The sequence below is a fragment of the Gouania willdenowi genome, chromosome 9, assembly GCF_900634775.1.
Source record: "Gouania willdenowi chromosome 9, fGouWil2.1, whole genome shotgun sequence".
Taxonomy (NCBI): domain Eukaryota; kingdom Metazoa; phylum Chordata; class Actinopteri; order Blenniiformes; family Gobiesocidae; genus Gouania; species Gouania willdenowi.
Genome location: NC_041052.1, coordinates 767445 through 784215, shown reverse-complemented (window position 1 = coordinate 784215; position 16771 = coordinate 767445). Strand labels below are relative to the sequence as shown.

Here is a 16771-nt window from a genome sequence, read left to right as displayed (position 1 = left end):
GCTACATTTCTCCTATTTCTGATACTTCTACATCACATTTCAATGTCTTTTCTGCACATTTTTGACACTTTCCAGACAATTTCAGCACTTATAAACCCTTTCTACCACTTTTACAGTAGGGATGCACTGAAATGAACATTTGAGGCCGAAGCCGAATAAAATATAACACTTGGCCAAATACCGAATGCGGTTGTTAAGTTTTTAATATTTTTTTAATAGTGCATAAATAGCCTAGAATACATTTTTAGCATTGCATGCATTCCATAATAAAAACTAAAGTACATTAAAGGGGAGGTATGATAAATAAATGACTTTCTAATGGTTTATCTACAGTGATCCTTTAGTCTCATTCAGAGAAACAAAGTGTAAAATGTTCTGTTTCCTCTCTTATTATTACATATTTTACATAAAGTCAGATTTAAACGGGACAGTTGGATTTTACCCACGTTGGCAGGTGACGTCACCTAACACGCCTCCTAGAATGTTAGCTCCTCCCGCTCCAACTATCTGTGTAGCTGTTAGCACTCCATGCTAATGCTACACCAGTCTATGCAGTGAGACCAGGTGTAGTGTAAGGAGGAAACAATGAGGATGTTTACGTATTCATGGCTAACAGCGCTAACAACGGACTCTGTTGTGGAAATGGACAGTTTCCAACTTTTATGCGGTGACGGAGAGCGTTAAGGAGAGAGTCTGGATGTGTTTGTGTGTGAAAAGGAGGAGCTGCTGGTTCTGTAGCAACGCACACACACTTTTCTAACACAAAATCTCTGCACGTTGTTTGATTGCGTCACATAAAAATAATACGAGCCCCTATTGATATTTTGGAGTTTCACTGAATTTGTGTATTTGGAGGGACCGCGTTATTATTACTGAATTAATTGGTAATTTACACGTCTATTATTTTTTTCTGAGTCATTTTTACTTTCTAATGCAGGCCACTCTTGATGTTCTAAAGGGCGAGATTTGGCCCCCGGCCCTGGAGTTTGACGCAGGTGATTTAAACCCTTTTTTAACTCAAATAAATGCACTATATAAATACAGAATATTGAGGTATCACATCATTGACCCACAAACATATTGGAAGTAAAACAATAAAAGATGAACTAATTTGAAAAGAGTCTTGAATACACAAACAGGGAAATTGTTTTGTTTTATTGACAAATATCAATATTATAAAACAGTAAGAAAGTACCAGCCATTTTTTGCTAACAGACCAGCTTTAAATTATCGTGAAATAATGTTAAGTATTTCCTTCTTATCGTATCATTGGAAGTTCAATGAGATTATGAAAATATTCAAAACAAAAGGAGAGGAGAATGCATTTCTAAACTGTGCAGAATGATCCTCAGAGATCTCCTCATGGAGGGCAGGGAACCACATTTGCAAGTTAATGACAAAACTGAAGAAGAAGAAAAAGAAGGTTTGACTTTTTCATATTTATGATGCTCTGTCTCTCTTTCTCTTCTGTCTGTTTCTGCATCAACTCTTAAATATGTTCTCATATTCTTTTATTTCACCCCCAAAATAAAGGTCTCAGAGAGCAGGGACCCTTCAAAATAAAGGTCCCAGAGAGCGGGGACCCTCCATAATAAAGGTCCCAGAGAGCAGGGACCCCCACTGTAGCTGAAGGTGGTTGAACACAGACATGAACATTGAAGAACAGTCATGTGGAGACAGGACCATCTATAAGGGGGAATAAAGGGGAGAGATTTCTGGGGTCCATCCATAAAGTCAGTAAAATGATGGTCCATTGTTCTATGAATCTGTGATAACCACATTTATTTATTCATCTGAATAATATCCACTGTTATCCTGGAACGTTGATTATTATTATTATAGTCATCTTAAAGATGGAAATCCTGGTTTTAATCACTAATAAAATGGTTCAAAGTGACCAAAAATGGTGGAAAAGGAGGTGAAATGGGATTTTAAAAACCACAGAAATTGGTTAAAAGTTGTAAATTATTAAAAAAGGACATGACAAATGGTGAATGTGGATAAATAGGCAAAAAGAGGTTAAAAGTGACAATAAAAAGTCAATATATGTGACATTAGGTGTAAAAGTGGTAGAAAGGGTTTATAAGTGCTGAACATAATCATTAAAGTGAATTAACATTGGCTTCCTATTATATTAACAGCTGCTGAAAACACTGTTCTAAGTGTTTCATTTCACGTCTGCTGAACAACAATATCACAACGTTAATATTCATAATCAACCTGTTTTTAATAACTCCAGTGAACAGCACTACAAACGGTCTAGGAAATGAAGTGTTTTAAATGCTTTAGAGGAACAAAGTGAGATGAATTCCTGTTTAATGTGCTGAGAGGACATAATAAATGTGTGACAGTTAAACCTGGGGAAGCTACAGCAGCCAATCAGAGCTTTACTAAGTGACCATTAGCGATAATAGTGACTTTTACTAAGTGTCTAATCTCTAGATATAATCTATGACGTTCTAGATACTCTACACTGTTTCTAACTAGTAGGGCTGGGTGATATGACCTTTTTTTTTATATCTTGATATTTTCAAGCTATAGCACTATATACGCTATATATCTCAATATTATGAGATGATGTTTTGATGTATAAAAAATAAACAAAAAATGTTTTCATTACATTTTTCTCATTCTGAACCCTGTAATCTGTCCAGCTGCTACGTGTTAGCATTGAGGTGCTAGCTGCTACATGTTAGCATTAAAGTGATAGCTGCTACATGTTTAGCACTGGGGTGCTAGCTGCTACATGTTTTGCACTGGGGTGCTAGCTGCTACATGTTTAGCACTGGGGTGCTATCTGCTACATGTTAGCATTGAGGTGCTAGCTGCTACATGTTTAACATTGAGGTGCTAGCTGCTACATGTTTAGTATTGAGGTGTTGGCAAATTGAGTAACTGCATTATTTTTTCTGTATTAATTAATATAAATTCTTGTGATAAATTCATATTTATACCAGCTTAACGTTCTGTAAATGTTTACATAAATACGAATGACAATTATAGATCCTTGAATCGTAACAAAGTCTGGTTCGATTTCCTTATATCGTATGTATGCATTGTGTGCGTGCGTGCGTGTGCATGCGTACCTCCTGCAGGGTGCGTCTGAGTCTTAACAGCAGTGTTTTGACAGCAGTGCAGTCCTGCTGCATCATTCTGAATGGAAGCGTCTCCAGTCCAGTCAGGAGGAGGTCATCATCACGTCCTGGTCCCAGTGATCCTAGCGCTGAGCTGCAGTCAGTGGGCATCAGGACGCTGGGAGGCCACACCTCCCTGGAAGAAGGAAAAGAAGAACAAACGGGACGTCAGAGTATCACTTCTGCATGTCTAAATATGTTTAAATATGTCTAAATATGTCTAAAATATGTTTAAATATGTCTGAATGTGTTTAAATGAGTCTAAAATATGTTTAAATATGTTTAAATATGTCTAAAATATGTTTAAATATGTCTGAATGTGTTTAAATGAGTCTAAAATATGTTTAAATGTGTAAATATGTCTAAAATATGTTTAAATATGTCTAAAATATGTTTAAATATGTAAACAGAATAACACAGTTGTAAACAGTTCCTCCTGAAGCAGAAATAAAAAATAAATATTATATAAAAGTATAAAATCTGATGAACATAAGGCTTCCTACAGTTTTAATAAAAACCTCTTGTGAAAATTTAATAACACCTCAGCACCTCCAGTCTGTGAAATATGAAAAATAACTTTGTCTCAATATCAGACGAATACAATGAAATCACACAATAAGACGTTTTAATCAATAAACAGTGGGAGAAGAAACGTCTCACTCATAACTACCGACTCAGAACAGCACTTTTATTCATGTCTCATTTAGTCTCCTTCAAAATAAAATGATAGCGAGTTTGAAAATGCAGAATAAAATAAAGTTTTTAGGTAGAATAGAACAGACTTTCCTGCACGTTGTGATGCTCTGATTGTTTGACAGCTGAGTCTGAAATGTTCTAAAAATAGAAACTGACTGAAGCTTAAAACTCAGGCTGGTTTAAACGTAGATATGTAGAAGAAAAACTATTGATTTTTTTAACCAATCAAATCTGAAATGTATTCATAAAGCACATTTATGCTCCACAACAGGCTTCATCAGTCAAAATCCAATGATCACAAATGAAACATCAAAAAGCATCTCATGTGAAGTATGAGAATGTTGTGTACTGCTCCAACACTGGGTGAATGTGTCAAAATTGCTAAGAATTTATGATGCTTTGAAGATATATTTACAAGGTTACATTCTGTTTTTAATTGGTTACAGACAAAATGTTGATGTGATGCGTTCAGGAAATAGTTTTAAGTCAGACCGATCAGCTTATCACTCATTCTGCCATCACATTATTGATTTCACTCATTTAATAACTGTATAATTCACTCACAAAAAAAACATCCATTCACTCAATTTCTCAGAAAAACGGTCACAATCAGTGAGTTTATGTTGTAAATGTTTATAAATACAGACAAAATTCATTTTGGTGTTGAACATCTCATTTTGTGAGTTTTATTTTTTGTTAGTCAGTTCATTTATCTAAAATCAAACACTACTTAATACAGTCTATTTAGGTCATGTGACTCACATGTCTTGTGCTCAACCTTATTAAGTAGATCACACTGAGATACATTCAGTGTAGTTTATTACAAATTTCAAGTCACGCCCACTAGGGATGTGAATCACACGCCTAACATCGTTGCCGTAGTAGTCGTAAGTCGCCATCTTGAAAGCCTATGGCCTACTGGTCTCTATTAAGTTCTAGTATTTTGGGCTTTAAAAAACATCTGCTTGTGCGTATGTTTAAGTGTATTGTTTGATAACACTCCTAAGACTGAAAGTTAAGCATAAACAATGTGTTATATAAATCACAGCCAATCGCAGTAAATGTTAACATGAGCATATGCATGGGATTTCCCATAGATGTTAGCATGAAGCTAGCGGACTTTTTGTATAGTGGTATTTTCTTTTTATGAGAACACTAATGATAATGTATATTTGTATGTTACAGTTTACAGTGTTTAAAGACTCGAAGAGCATCTTCTGAATCAGAGTTAAAAAAAAAAAAAAATGTAATCAATTTTTGAAGTTTATGAATCGATTCAGAGTTGTGGATGATTAGAGTCGCAATTCTTATGTGAATCGATTTTTTCCCCACCCCTAATGCCCACTTATTTTGGCAGAACATTTGTAAGTTGTTATAAATTGCAAATAAAAACAAAGTTTAAGAAAACAAAACTGTTTTTATTACACTATTTTTAAACAAACAATATGTGTACGGTTTACAATGGAAAATGAAGCTTTAAATAACAATTATTATAATTAAAAAAGATTAACCAAAGAATTTAGAATCTACCAAAGGCTAACTGAATAATACACTATTACACAGTGCAGGGCCCATATTTCAAATGTAAATATTGCCAACAATCAGGTTTATTTATTCATGGCAACCAAAATCGTGATCACAATTGAAATGTGATTAACTGTGCAGCCCTAATTTGTTAATGAGGGACAGTATGTACTTCCTGTGTGTTTCAGTGTAGAGAGGCTAACTACTACTGGAGCTAGCATCTCCTTCCACATGCACAGCAGTGGTTTTATTGGAGTAACTTCCAGTAAAAGTCAGGGTTGAACTGTGTCACATCACCATCACTCACACTGACCTCATCTATAAAGATACGTCTTCATCACTATTCATCGCTCACTGCAGCTTCTCCTGCTCTGACACTTTCAGATGCTCAACTGATCAACTTTAGTCTGCACTAAAAAAACTGTCTGACAACACAGGGTCACATCTATTTATGAGTAAAAAACACTATCGTTAGAAAGATTAGAATGAATTATCTTCACTATTTTCATTTACAAGAGAAAGCTTTTAGGAAACATTTGCTCATTAGTGTTTAAAACATTCTTTATGAAAAGCCATGAGAACTTTCAGCATTAAAACACAACAGTCATGGTTTGGTCTCTGATGTCACATTATTTGATGATTTATTTCTTGGTGAATGTAAATGTCTTTAATGTTATTATGAACATTAAGCTATTTATTCCTCCACTGTAGTTACAAGTTGTTCCTAAAATCTTCTAAATGTCCTTATTAGTAGATCAAATTTACAGGTTTAGAGCCTGTGTTCTCCATCTTTAAATCATGTGATTGATGATGTCACACGGCCCCACTGCCTGTAAACATCCCATTGTTTACTATTGGAGTGAAACATTCAGCCTGATTTTTAGATCATTTAGTAGATTTTTCAGTCAAAATATCAACTTGTGCTGCTTTTAGTTGCTCTAAATAATCAAGAAAAGTTATATATGTGGATGTAAACCTCTTTTGTTCATAGAAAGAGGATAAAAACTGTTCCAACTCTGAGGTTTGGTAGCAGACAATGAAGCAGAGAAGAAAAGCTCTCCTAAGGGACCTTTCCTCTCCCTTAAACAGTGTGCTGACATGCTCTGGTGGCTGAAGTTAGCGAGTAAATCACGGACTGTTGAAGACAGGCTGGTACATTAGTGGGACATTTACAACATAGCAAATGTTTTAGTTTTAGTTTGTGTGTTATGTACAAAACAAAAGGTTTTAAACCTAATATTAGTTTAAAAAAACGTATTGTAGTCTTTTCACATCAATTTAGGTCAAATGTTTGAAAAAGATTGTATTAAAAATTCAACTAAATTATTTTTTCAGCGTTGTCAAAAACATCACAAGTTCAACACAAATGAGAAAACACTGAGAAACATCACTGACCAATGGAAGCTCAGGGCAGACGTGAGGCATTATGGGTAATTATGACTGACAGGGACATTAGCTATGTATGCTAATAAACAGAGCAGAGATGAACACACTCCTCTTATTGCTCCAGGTTGGTGATATTTTCACTGAGGTGAAAAAATTACATCTGAATATGTCACGTTAAAGTATTTTTAAAGCAGGAATAGAGAAATAACATTAGGCTGTCTAAAAACCCCAGAGACTGCTCCGAGGTCACATCCTGCATAAAAATAAAACCAGAGACAGAGTGGAGGCAGAAAAATGGGCTGAACATAAAAAAAACTAATAAAGAGGAGATTTTTATGATAAAAACCAGTTTGCATTGTCGAATCGTTCAGAGCAAGGTGAGAGAAAGTTGATTATCTTTGTGAATCCTCAGAACAACAGAAAAAACATGTTTATCCTTAAAACACTGATCAACACTACGAATGCTAAGGTGAACAGAAATGTAGCTTTTAATGTCCAACCATTGAATCGCTCTTTAGGTTTTCTATGATCGCAGAAAATGGACGAAAAAAACAAGAATTTACGTTTTTGAAATGGAAAAAGTGTCTTTTTCTACATCTTTATTTAAAATCAGGCTCCAGCATGACACGGATATAGCTCACATGCAAGTTAAGGGTCAATAACACACATTTACATGTGATTTACATGATTGAATGTTTATAAAAAAGTCCTTTTCCACCAATTATTAAGTTTAAAATCTCTCACCACATGTAACGGATCAAGTAGTGATCGTGTTATCCTGTGACTGTAAATAAATGTAGAGCTTCATCCAAGTGTTGGTTCAGATTCTTCTGCCTCTGGTACTAAGTCAGGTTTATCGGATGGTGTATTAGCTGAACTGGTGATCAGTTTATCTGGTGACACGTCACCAATCACACGCTGTGCAGGATAGGGTGATAAACATGAGGGTGATTATGTGGCTGGAGGTAATCAAAGGTGGAACTAATAATATTTAGATATCATATCACATTCACATGGGAATTTGGTAAAAACTAAAATTGTATTTTTTATTTATTTTTGTTGAATTGTTACTATTTTTCAAATACAGATCACTCACAACAAATATCAAACAACTGTTTTGTAGTTTAAATAAAATGCAGTATAAAAATATCTTGTTTTCACACACACACACACACACACACACACACACCCTGTGTGACTCTCAGCAACAAGTTGACGAGATAATAGCTGGGTTTCAGTCACGTGATTATGACGACGCATGAAGGGGGCGTGATTTCAAACGGAGAACAGGAAGTAAAAATGAAAAACACGCCTATGGAGTCCATGTTGTACTGATTTAGATCCAGTTTCAAGACAAAGATACAAACAATTCATTAATTAATATGTTGGGCGTGACCAAAAATCTCATGATGAGTAGTTTTACACAAAATCTAAAGAAATGCCAACCATGGAGACTATTTTTATCACCAACTATCTGGTTCTTCAGACGTCCTACAGCAGATAAAACCTAGAAAAGTATGGAGGAATATAACTTTTTATTGAGTGGGTAGGTCCACAACCTCCGTATCAAACGACCACAATGATTATTGCTTGGTCTTCACCAGGGTGAGTGTTTGTTCTTATATTATTTTAAGTGTTAAGATGCTAGCAGCTAGCAATAACAGCTATAATGTAATTCAGCTTTTACTGCGCACAGTGTGCAGCAGGTGTGAAAGAAGGGTAAATAATAGTAAATGAGCATTTAACGACAACCTAATGCTATATAAACAGAACCACAAAAACAAAATTAGCTCGCTAACATACCACTGACCAAGTGGTCGCTACAGACAAGCATCAGCAGACTCTGCTCCTCCTGAACACAGATGTAGGTTTAAAATCCACTTTGTTCTGTGAGCTTTTAGATTTCTCCCCTTTGTGAACGACAATCTTCAGTACTTTATAAAATCTATTTTCCTTTTCTTGGTTAGAACGACTGGAGCATCCGTAAACTCCACAAAATATGGGCATTTTGATGATTTTAGACGTCAGATTCTCAAGCTACTTCCCTTCCTGCCCTCCATCTGAATCTCGCGCTCTCGCGATGCAGCAATGTGACGTCACGTGAAAACAACCTATACGCTGTTAACTTAATGTGGAAGTGAGCCATGAAAACTGGACAGATATAGGGTTACCCAATTAGTTAATATTGATTAATTAATCCAGCAGACACTCATGACAGAAAATGTTAAACAAGCTCAAAACCTGTAGTTTTAAGCCTAATGTTCTTAATTTTTCATCATACGCTGTAATTGTTTTCTTAGAGTCGCACTCTTTACTGTATATCTATAGTACATTTAAAATGTTTGGTTATATTTTATAGTACTTGTCATTACTAGTACAGTGCACGTCAGAAGTATGCATTCATGTGGGAGCTTAAGTAGAGTTATCAATTATGACCAAATGAGTATGTGTGAGAAGGTTGTATGTACATAGAGGTGTACATACTCTGTACTCTGTAGTGTTATAGGGGGTTTATTTGTGGATGTAAAATAAAACAGTGTGTGTGATTTATCTGGTTTAATTCTATGGGACATGAATATGATAAATGTTTTTTTAAATACCGTGTGTTCCTGTGAAATGTTTGAGACGCTGATAATCAAACTCCATAGCCATTGTAGCGCCAATCAAATAAACAACAAAACTGCGCAAAACAAAACGTAGAGCTCCAAACGTCATGAGTCAATTACAAATACATTTTCAATTACCCATGTCAATTACAATTCATTTACAATTACAGTGATCAGCACTTTTTTCAAATACAATTGCAATAATTTTTTACCCTCAGAAAGTCAATTACAATTACATTCTCAATTACTAAAGCAGTTATTCGGGACTCAAAAGTGGGTCGCGGACCTTTAAGAAATAACCTAATGAAAGTTAACCTTCATTTTGTGTTAGCTTCCCATTAGCATCTCTAATGCTAACGGTTCCTAAATCAGCTGTAAAATACACTAAAAACAATTATCAATCATCTAATTTATTCCCTTTCTATTGATTATCTTGTTAGCTTACTGATCACTGAAAATATAGGTTTTAATATTTATGGTGTGGGTGTCTGAGCCTTTTTTGTGTCTTTATACACAGATTTATATATTTTTTTAATAGTAAAATGTGTGAAAGCTTGATATGAAACATATTTTAATAATTGTTAACTACATTATGTAGAACTGTAACATGGTTCAACAGTTTAGCATTAAATTACAATTGACAATTTTTACAGAATTTTCATGGCAATTACAACTACAAAGTCAATTATCTGAACTCAATTACAATTTAATTATGATTATGACAGCAACAGATTTTTTAAATTACAATAATAACACAATAATTGTGATTAATTATCAATTACGCGATTACAATTCTAACCCCCCCTCCAATTGTGTTTACTATGAAGTTGGTGTTAAACTTAATTTCAAATGACAATAAAAAGTCTTAAAAAGTGTTGAATTTAATCTGACTGAAGCAGTCGGAACCTTGTTTTAGTGTTATTACACTAAAGACTTTTGTTTATGTTGTTTTCTTCTGGGAAAAACATAAAAGTGGAAATAACTTGACCTTTGGATCTCATTTATTATCATCATCAAACTTTATTTGGGACACATACAGCAGACATAATAACACATATCAACTAAGTATCCGTGTAGTACCTCTGCTGTCTATGAGCCTGACGTTTGCTGATATTTGGCTCTGGTGACCAAGATGAAGCCCTCGTGTTCATCTGACGTTCTTCCCTGTAGGCTCTTTCAAAAAGTGTTTGAGGAAATTGGCCCTGGTGTTACCAAAATGGTCAACCTCTCACTGTCTACTGGTGTGTTTTTTAATGCCTTCAAACATGCCATACAGGAGCCATTACTAAAAAAACAGGTTTAGACCAGGCGGACCTCAATAGTTTCAGGCCTATTTCTAAGCTCCCGTTTCTGTCTCAGATCCTTGAGAAGGTGGTCTGTGAACAGCTGACATTTTTCCTGGATCACAGTAACATCCATGTTACGGTTATGGTTTCCTTAAAAAAAAATACTCTACGGAAACAGTCATCCTGAAAGTGTCCAGTGACATTATGACGTCTGCTGATTCTGGAAAACGTACTGTTCTAGTTCTTTTGGATCTGTCCTCAGCCTTCGACACCGATGACCACCAGGTCCTGCTGAGAAGATTGAGGAATCAAGTAAGTCTGTCAGGGTCAGTTCTACAGTGGTTCTCCTCATATGTATCTGGGCATAGCTTTAGTGTTACAGCTAACCAAATTAGGTCCGAGTCAGCAGATTTGTTGTGTGGAGTCCCTCAAGGTTCTGTGTTGGGTAATGTCTTATTTTTGTTGTATTTGATCCCCTTGGAAGAGATCGTCCAAAGGTTCAGTGATGTTTCTTACCACTTGTTTGCTGATGACATCCAGCTTTTCTGCTCCTTTAAGCTATCTGAGATGCAGAAGCTCTTTACTCCACTGTTTAGTGGAAATAAAATGATGACTAAGTGACAACGCTCTGCAGCTCAATGCAGACAAAACAGAAACACTGATTATTGCCCCGATGACTCAATTCCAGGGTTTAAACAGTACTTGGGTGACATAGGCCAGTCTGCTAAACCAAGCCTTAGAAACTTAGGCTTTATCTTTGACAAAGACATATATTAGTGCAGCACTGTGAACATCTGACAAGGAACTGCTTCTTCCAACTAAGGAAAATATCTAAACTCAGGAAAATGGTGTCACAGAATGATTTGGAGCTTATCATCCATGCTTTGTGTTTTCACATTTAGACTATTATAATAGTTTGTTTTCATGTCTGAACAAGAGGGAGCCGTCTCGCCTGCAACTAGTGCAGAATTCTGACGCGTACAACTAGCAGGACTCACATATCTCCTGTTCTAAAATAACTCCATTGACTGCCAGTGTTCTATAGGATACATTTTTAAATTCTGGTTCTAGCCTTCAGAGCCTTGCAGGGTCAGGGTCCTTCTTACATCAGTGATCTGATCCAGCCTTACAGCCCTGCTGGGGCTCTGAGGTCTGTGGATCAGTATCTGCTGATGGTTCCTCACACTGGTTTTCAGACCAGAGGAGACAGATCCTTCCAGGCTGTTGCTCCCAGGCTCTGGAACCATCTTCTGTTCTCTCTGTGTTTCATTGACTCTGTCGACACCTTCAAAAGCCAACGTAAGATGTTTTTATTTGTTGAAGCTTTTAATTAGTTACTCTAGGGCTGCTATGATTTGATGTCGTCTTGGCCTTTAATACTGTGTGTACTTTGTGATTTTAAACTGTGTTGTGAAGAACTTTGTGACTTTTTGTCAGTGAAAGGTGTTACAGAAATAAATGTTATTTACATACTAAATATATATGAACATCAAAGGCCGTAGCATCTTTTTTCATTTGTCATTTTATTTTGAAGGTGAGAAAAGCGTTTTGAAAGGTAAGTAAGTAAGTAAGTAGTTTATTTATAAAGCGCTTTTTGCAGATAAAATCACAAAGTGCTGTACAGAGTTGTGGTAAAAGTACAAGTGCAACACAATAGAATAATAAAACAAGAGTGCATAAATATCATAAGAACAGCAACATTAAAGGACGACTAAAAATTAAAATCCAGTAACTAAAAGCTTTTCTGTAAAGTAAAGTCTTCAGCAGTTTTTTAAAAGTGACCACACAGTTGAGCTCCCTGAGAGACTGGTGCAGGTTATTCCAGAGTCTGGGAGCTACAGCCTGGAACACCAGGTCTCCTCTGGTTTTAAATTTAGTTTTTGGGGTCTTTAGGAGACCCTGACCTGAAGACCGAAGGCATCGCCCTGATGAGTAGGGGAACAACAAGTCTGAGATATATTTAGGGGCCTGACCATGTAATGCTCGGAACGTGAGAACTAATATTTTATATTCTATGCGAAACTTAACTGGAAGCCAGTGCAGAGTAGCTAGAATGTGGGTGATGTGGGATGTTCTAGAAGCTCCAGTTAAAAGTCTGGCAGCAGCTTCTGAACGATCTGGAGTCTGTTTAGGGTCGACTTATTAAAACATGTAAAAACAGAATTACAGTAGTCAATACGAGATGATATAAATGTGTGTATGACCAGTACTAGATCTGATTTTGATAAAAGATGCCTCACTTTAGAGATATTTCTCAGGTGGTAAAAACAGTTTTTAGTCAATTGACGACAATGTCCCTCCAAAGACATGGACTGATCAAAAACAACCCCAAGGTTTCTGAGGCTGGTTTTAACAGATGAGCCCAGATCACCAAGAGAGTTTTTAATTAGAGGATGTTTTTATCAGATGATCAGAGTTTATGTTTTATTAGAATTTATCTGGAGATCATTTGATGACAGACAGATTTTGATACAGGATATACAGTCTAAGATCTCTGATAAAAAGTGAAACGCTGAGTCATTAAAGGAACAGTACAACTTTATATCGTCAGCATAAAAATGATTAGAAACATTTTTAAAACCACGGCTCAACCGACCAAGAGGCATCAGATACAATAAAAACTAAGCAGGAACCAGAACAGAGCCCTGGGCTACTCCACATGACAGGTTGGACATATTGGACATAACATCGTTAATAGCAACATTAAAGGTTCTTCTATTAATATAAGAGGTAAACCATTGGAGAACAGCACCAGAAAACCATCTCAGATTTGAGTCGATCAACCAGTATACTATGATCTACTGTATCAAAGGCAGCATCAGATCAAGTAAAACTAAAACTGTGTAACGGTCCAGCTCTTATCATTTACAGCCCATCTTTGAACGTAGCCACTGTTTGAACTTTTTGAAGCTGCCTTTCTTCTCCTTCTTAGAGGTCAGTTCTCTGAGCTTCTCCTCCAGCTGTTCCATCTTCTCCTGATGCCGTAGCTGACACTGCTGAATCTCCTCCAGGAAGAGGTGGAGCTCCTCCTGGGCACATTTCAGGTTCTCACAGTAATCCTGGAGATGGTGGTCCTCCAGTTCCATCTTCCTCACCTCCATCTGCTTTTCCTCCTCAACGTCCTGAAACTTCAGCTCCTGTTGCAGCTGCTGCTGCTGCTGCTTCTTCTCCTGATTTTGATGGTTTTCCGCCAGTGAGAGGGACATCTCTGGCAGTGTGATTCCCTCCTGCTGCAGCTCCTCTTCCTTCTTGATCATCCTCTTCTTGGTTTCCTGATGAATTATGGAGATATTACAGACCTGCTTCTGCTGCCACTGATCTTCCCTCACCTTCATCAGTTGTTTGAAGTCCCTCTCCTTCGGTGATTCAAACACAGACTTAAAGAAGTTTGTAAAGCCGCCGAACTCTCTTTTAGAGTCTTGATCTGACTTCGGGACCACGCAACCATGAGCCTTAAAGGTGTTCCTCAGAAGCACCTGTCGCCTCAAACTGAGGGTTTTTTTACATTGCTTTGGCATTTTAAATGTTTCTTTTCTCTGATTCTCTCCACTGAGCTCTGAACACAATCAGCGGTTTCTGACAAAGAAGATCAAAGGAGCCATAAAAGCTATGTGATGATGTCACCAACACTTTGTCAATGGCTTCTAAATACCCAGTGTGCATCTGGTCATTCCAAAACCAATTTGGAACTCATCACATCATTGGTTTAGCACACTGATGATGTCATCAACAATGATGTAATCAGAGTTTCAATAAGAATGTTCTAACTGATGATGTCATAAACGCAGGTTAAACCGAACAGGACATGAGTCTGAGCCACACGCACTACAACTACTACTACTATAACTATTCTACAAATCACTTTTGGTCGTACCGTGCCAAAAAATTGACGTGCAGAGAAAGATCAGAAACATGAAGCAATGCTGAGTCACCTGAAGTCCAAAATGCCTGCCTGGCCAGCAACGCTGCACGCGAGGCAAAAAGCCATGGGTTTTGTGTTTTTCCATAAAAAAGGAGGGTCTAAAGACAGGGGATGCTCCGGTACATTTATTATCCATTTGCTTAAGTCCAACATTGGTGCAACCTTTATCATTTATCATGTACATGTCCTGTAGAATTAAACCAGATAAATCACACATGCTATTTTACGTTACACCCACAAATACACCCTTTATAACACTACAGAGTACAGAGTATGTACACCTCTATGTACATACAACCTTCTAACACATACTCATTTCACCATAATTGACAACTGTACTTAAGCTCCCACTATATGAAGGCACTGTATATATATATATATATATATATATATATATATACAGTGCCTTGCAAAAGTATTCGGCCCCCTTGAACTTTTCGACCTTTTGCCACATTTCAGCCTTCAAACATAAAGATATAAAACTGTAATTTTTTGTGAAGAATCAACAAGTGGGACACAATCATGAAGTGAAATGAAATTTATTGGATATTTCAAACATTTTTAACAAATAAAAAACTGAAAAATTGGGCGTGCAAAATTATTCAGCCCCTTTACTTTCAGTGCAGCAAACTCTCTCCAAAAGTTCAGTGAGGACCTCTGAATGATCCAATGTTGACCTAAATGACTAATGATGATAAATAGAATCCTCCTGTGTGGAATCAAGTCTCCGTATAAATGCACCTGCTCTGTGATAGTCTGAGGTCAGTTTAAAGCGCAGAGAGCATCATGAAGACCAAGGAACACACCAGGCAGGTCTGAGATACTGTTGTGGAGAAGTTTAAAGCCGGATTTGGATACAAAAAGATTTCCCAAGCTTTAAACATCCCAAGGAGCACTGTGCAAGTGATAATATTGAAATGGAAGGAGTATCAGACCACTGCAAATCTACAAAGACCCGGCTGTCCCTCTAAACTTTCAGCTCATACAAGGAGAAACTGATCAGAGATGCTGCCAAGAGGCCCATGATCTCTGGATGAACTGCAGAAATGTACAGCTGAGGCGGGAGACTCTGTCCACAGGACAACAATCAGTCGTATACTGCACAACTCTGGCCTTTATGGAAGAGTGGCAAGAAGAAAGCCATTTCTTAAAGATATCCATAAAAAGTGTCGTTTAAAGTTTGTCACAAGCCACCTGGAGAAACACCAAACATGTGGAAGAAGGTGCTCTGGTCGGACGAAACCAAAATCAAACTTTTTGGCAACAATGCAAAACGTTATGTTTGGCATAAACGCAACACAGCTCATCACCCTGAACACACCATCCCCACTGTCAAACATGGTGGTGGCAGCATCATGGTTTTGGCTGCGTTTCTTCAGCAGGGACAGAGAAGATGGTTGAAGTTGATGGGAAGATGGATGGAGCCAAATACAGGACCATTCTGGAAGAAAACCTGATGGAGTCTGCAAAAGACCTGAGACTGGGACGGAGATTTGTCTTCCAACAAGACAATGATCCAAAACATGAAGCAAAATCTACAATGGAGTGGTTCACAAATAAACATCTCCAGGTGTTAGAATGGCCAAGTCAAAGTCCAGACCTGAATCCAATCGAGAATCTGTGGAAACAACTGAAAACTGCTGTTCACAAACGCTGTCCATCCAACGTCACTGAGCTCCGGCTGTTTTGCAAAGAGGAATGGGCAAATATTCCAGTCTCTCAATGTGCAAAACTGATAGAAACAAACCCCAAGCAACTTACAGCAGTTATCACAGCAAAAGGTGGCGCTACAAAGTATTAACTTAAGGGGGCTGAATAATTTTGCACGCCCAATTTTTCAGTTTTTTATTTGTTAGAAATGTTTGAAATATCCAATAAATTTCGTTTCACTTCATGATTGTGTCCCACTTGTTGTTGATTCTTCACAAAAAAATACAGTTTTATATCTTTATGTTTGAAGGCTGAAATGTGGAAAAAGGTCGAAAAGTTCAAGGGGGCCGAATACTTTCGCAAGGCACTGTATATATGGTGTAAATAGGTGTCTATTATAAAAAAAATATTATATGTATAGTACTATAGTACTATATCCCTTGTAATATCTATAGATATTACAAGGGATCATATAAGTTTATACTCTTTTTAGAGCATGGCCAGACTTCACAAGCAGGATTTTGTACCATTTGTTGCGTTTTTGTTTTATTTTGATTTTTTTATTAA

General features: G+C 36.9%; 1 protein-coding gene across 2 annotated transcripts in view; it reads right to left on the bottom strand.

Moving 5' to 3' along the window:
- ccser1 (coiled-coil serine-rich protein 1) overlaps window positions 1-16771 on the bottom strand; it is a 125064-nt gene that overhangs the window by 75545 nt on the left and 32748 nt on the right. For both annotated transcript variants that reach the window (XM_028457997.1, XM_028457998.1), the window contains exon 7: window positions 3087-3270. In XM_028457997.1, coding sequence (XP_028313798.1) covers window positions 3087-3270 — 184 coding nt within the window. The remainder of the gene's footprint in view (window positions 1-3086; window positions 3271-16771) is intronic.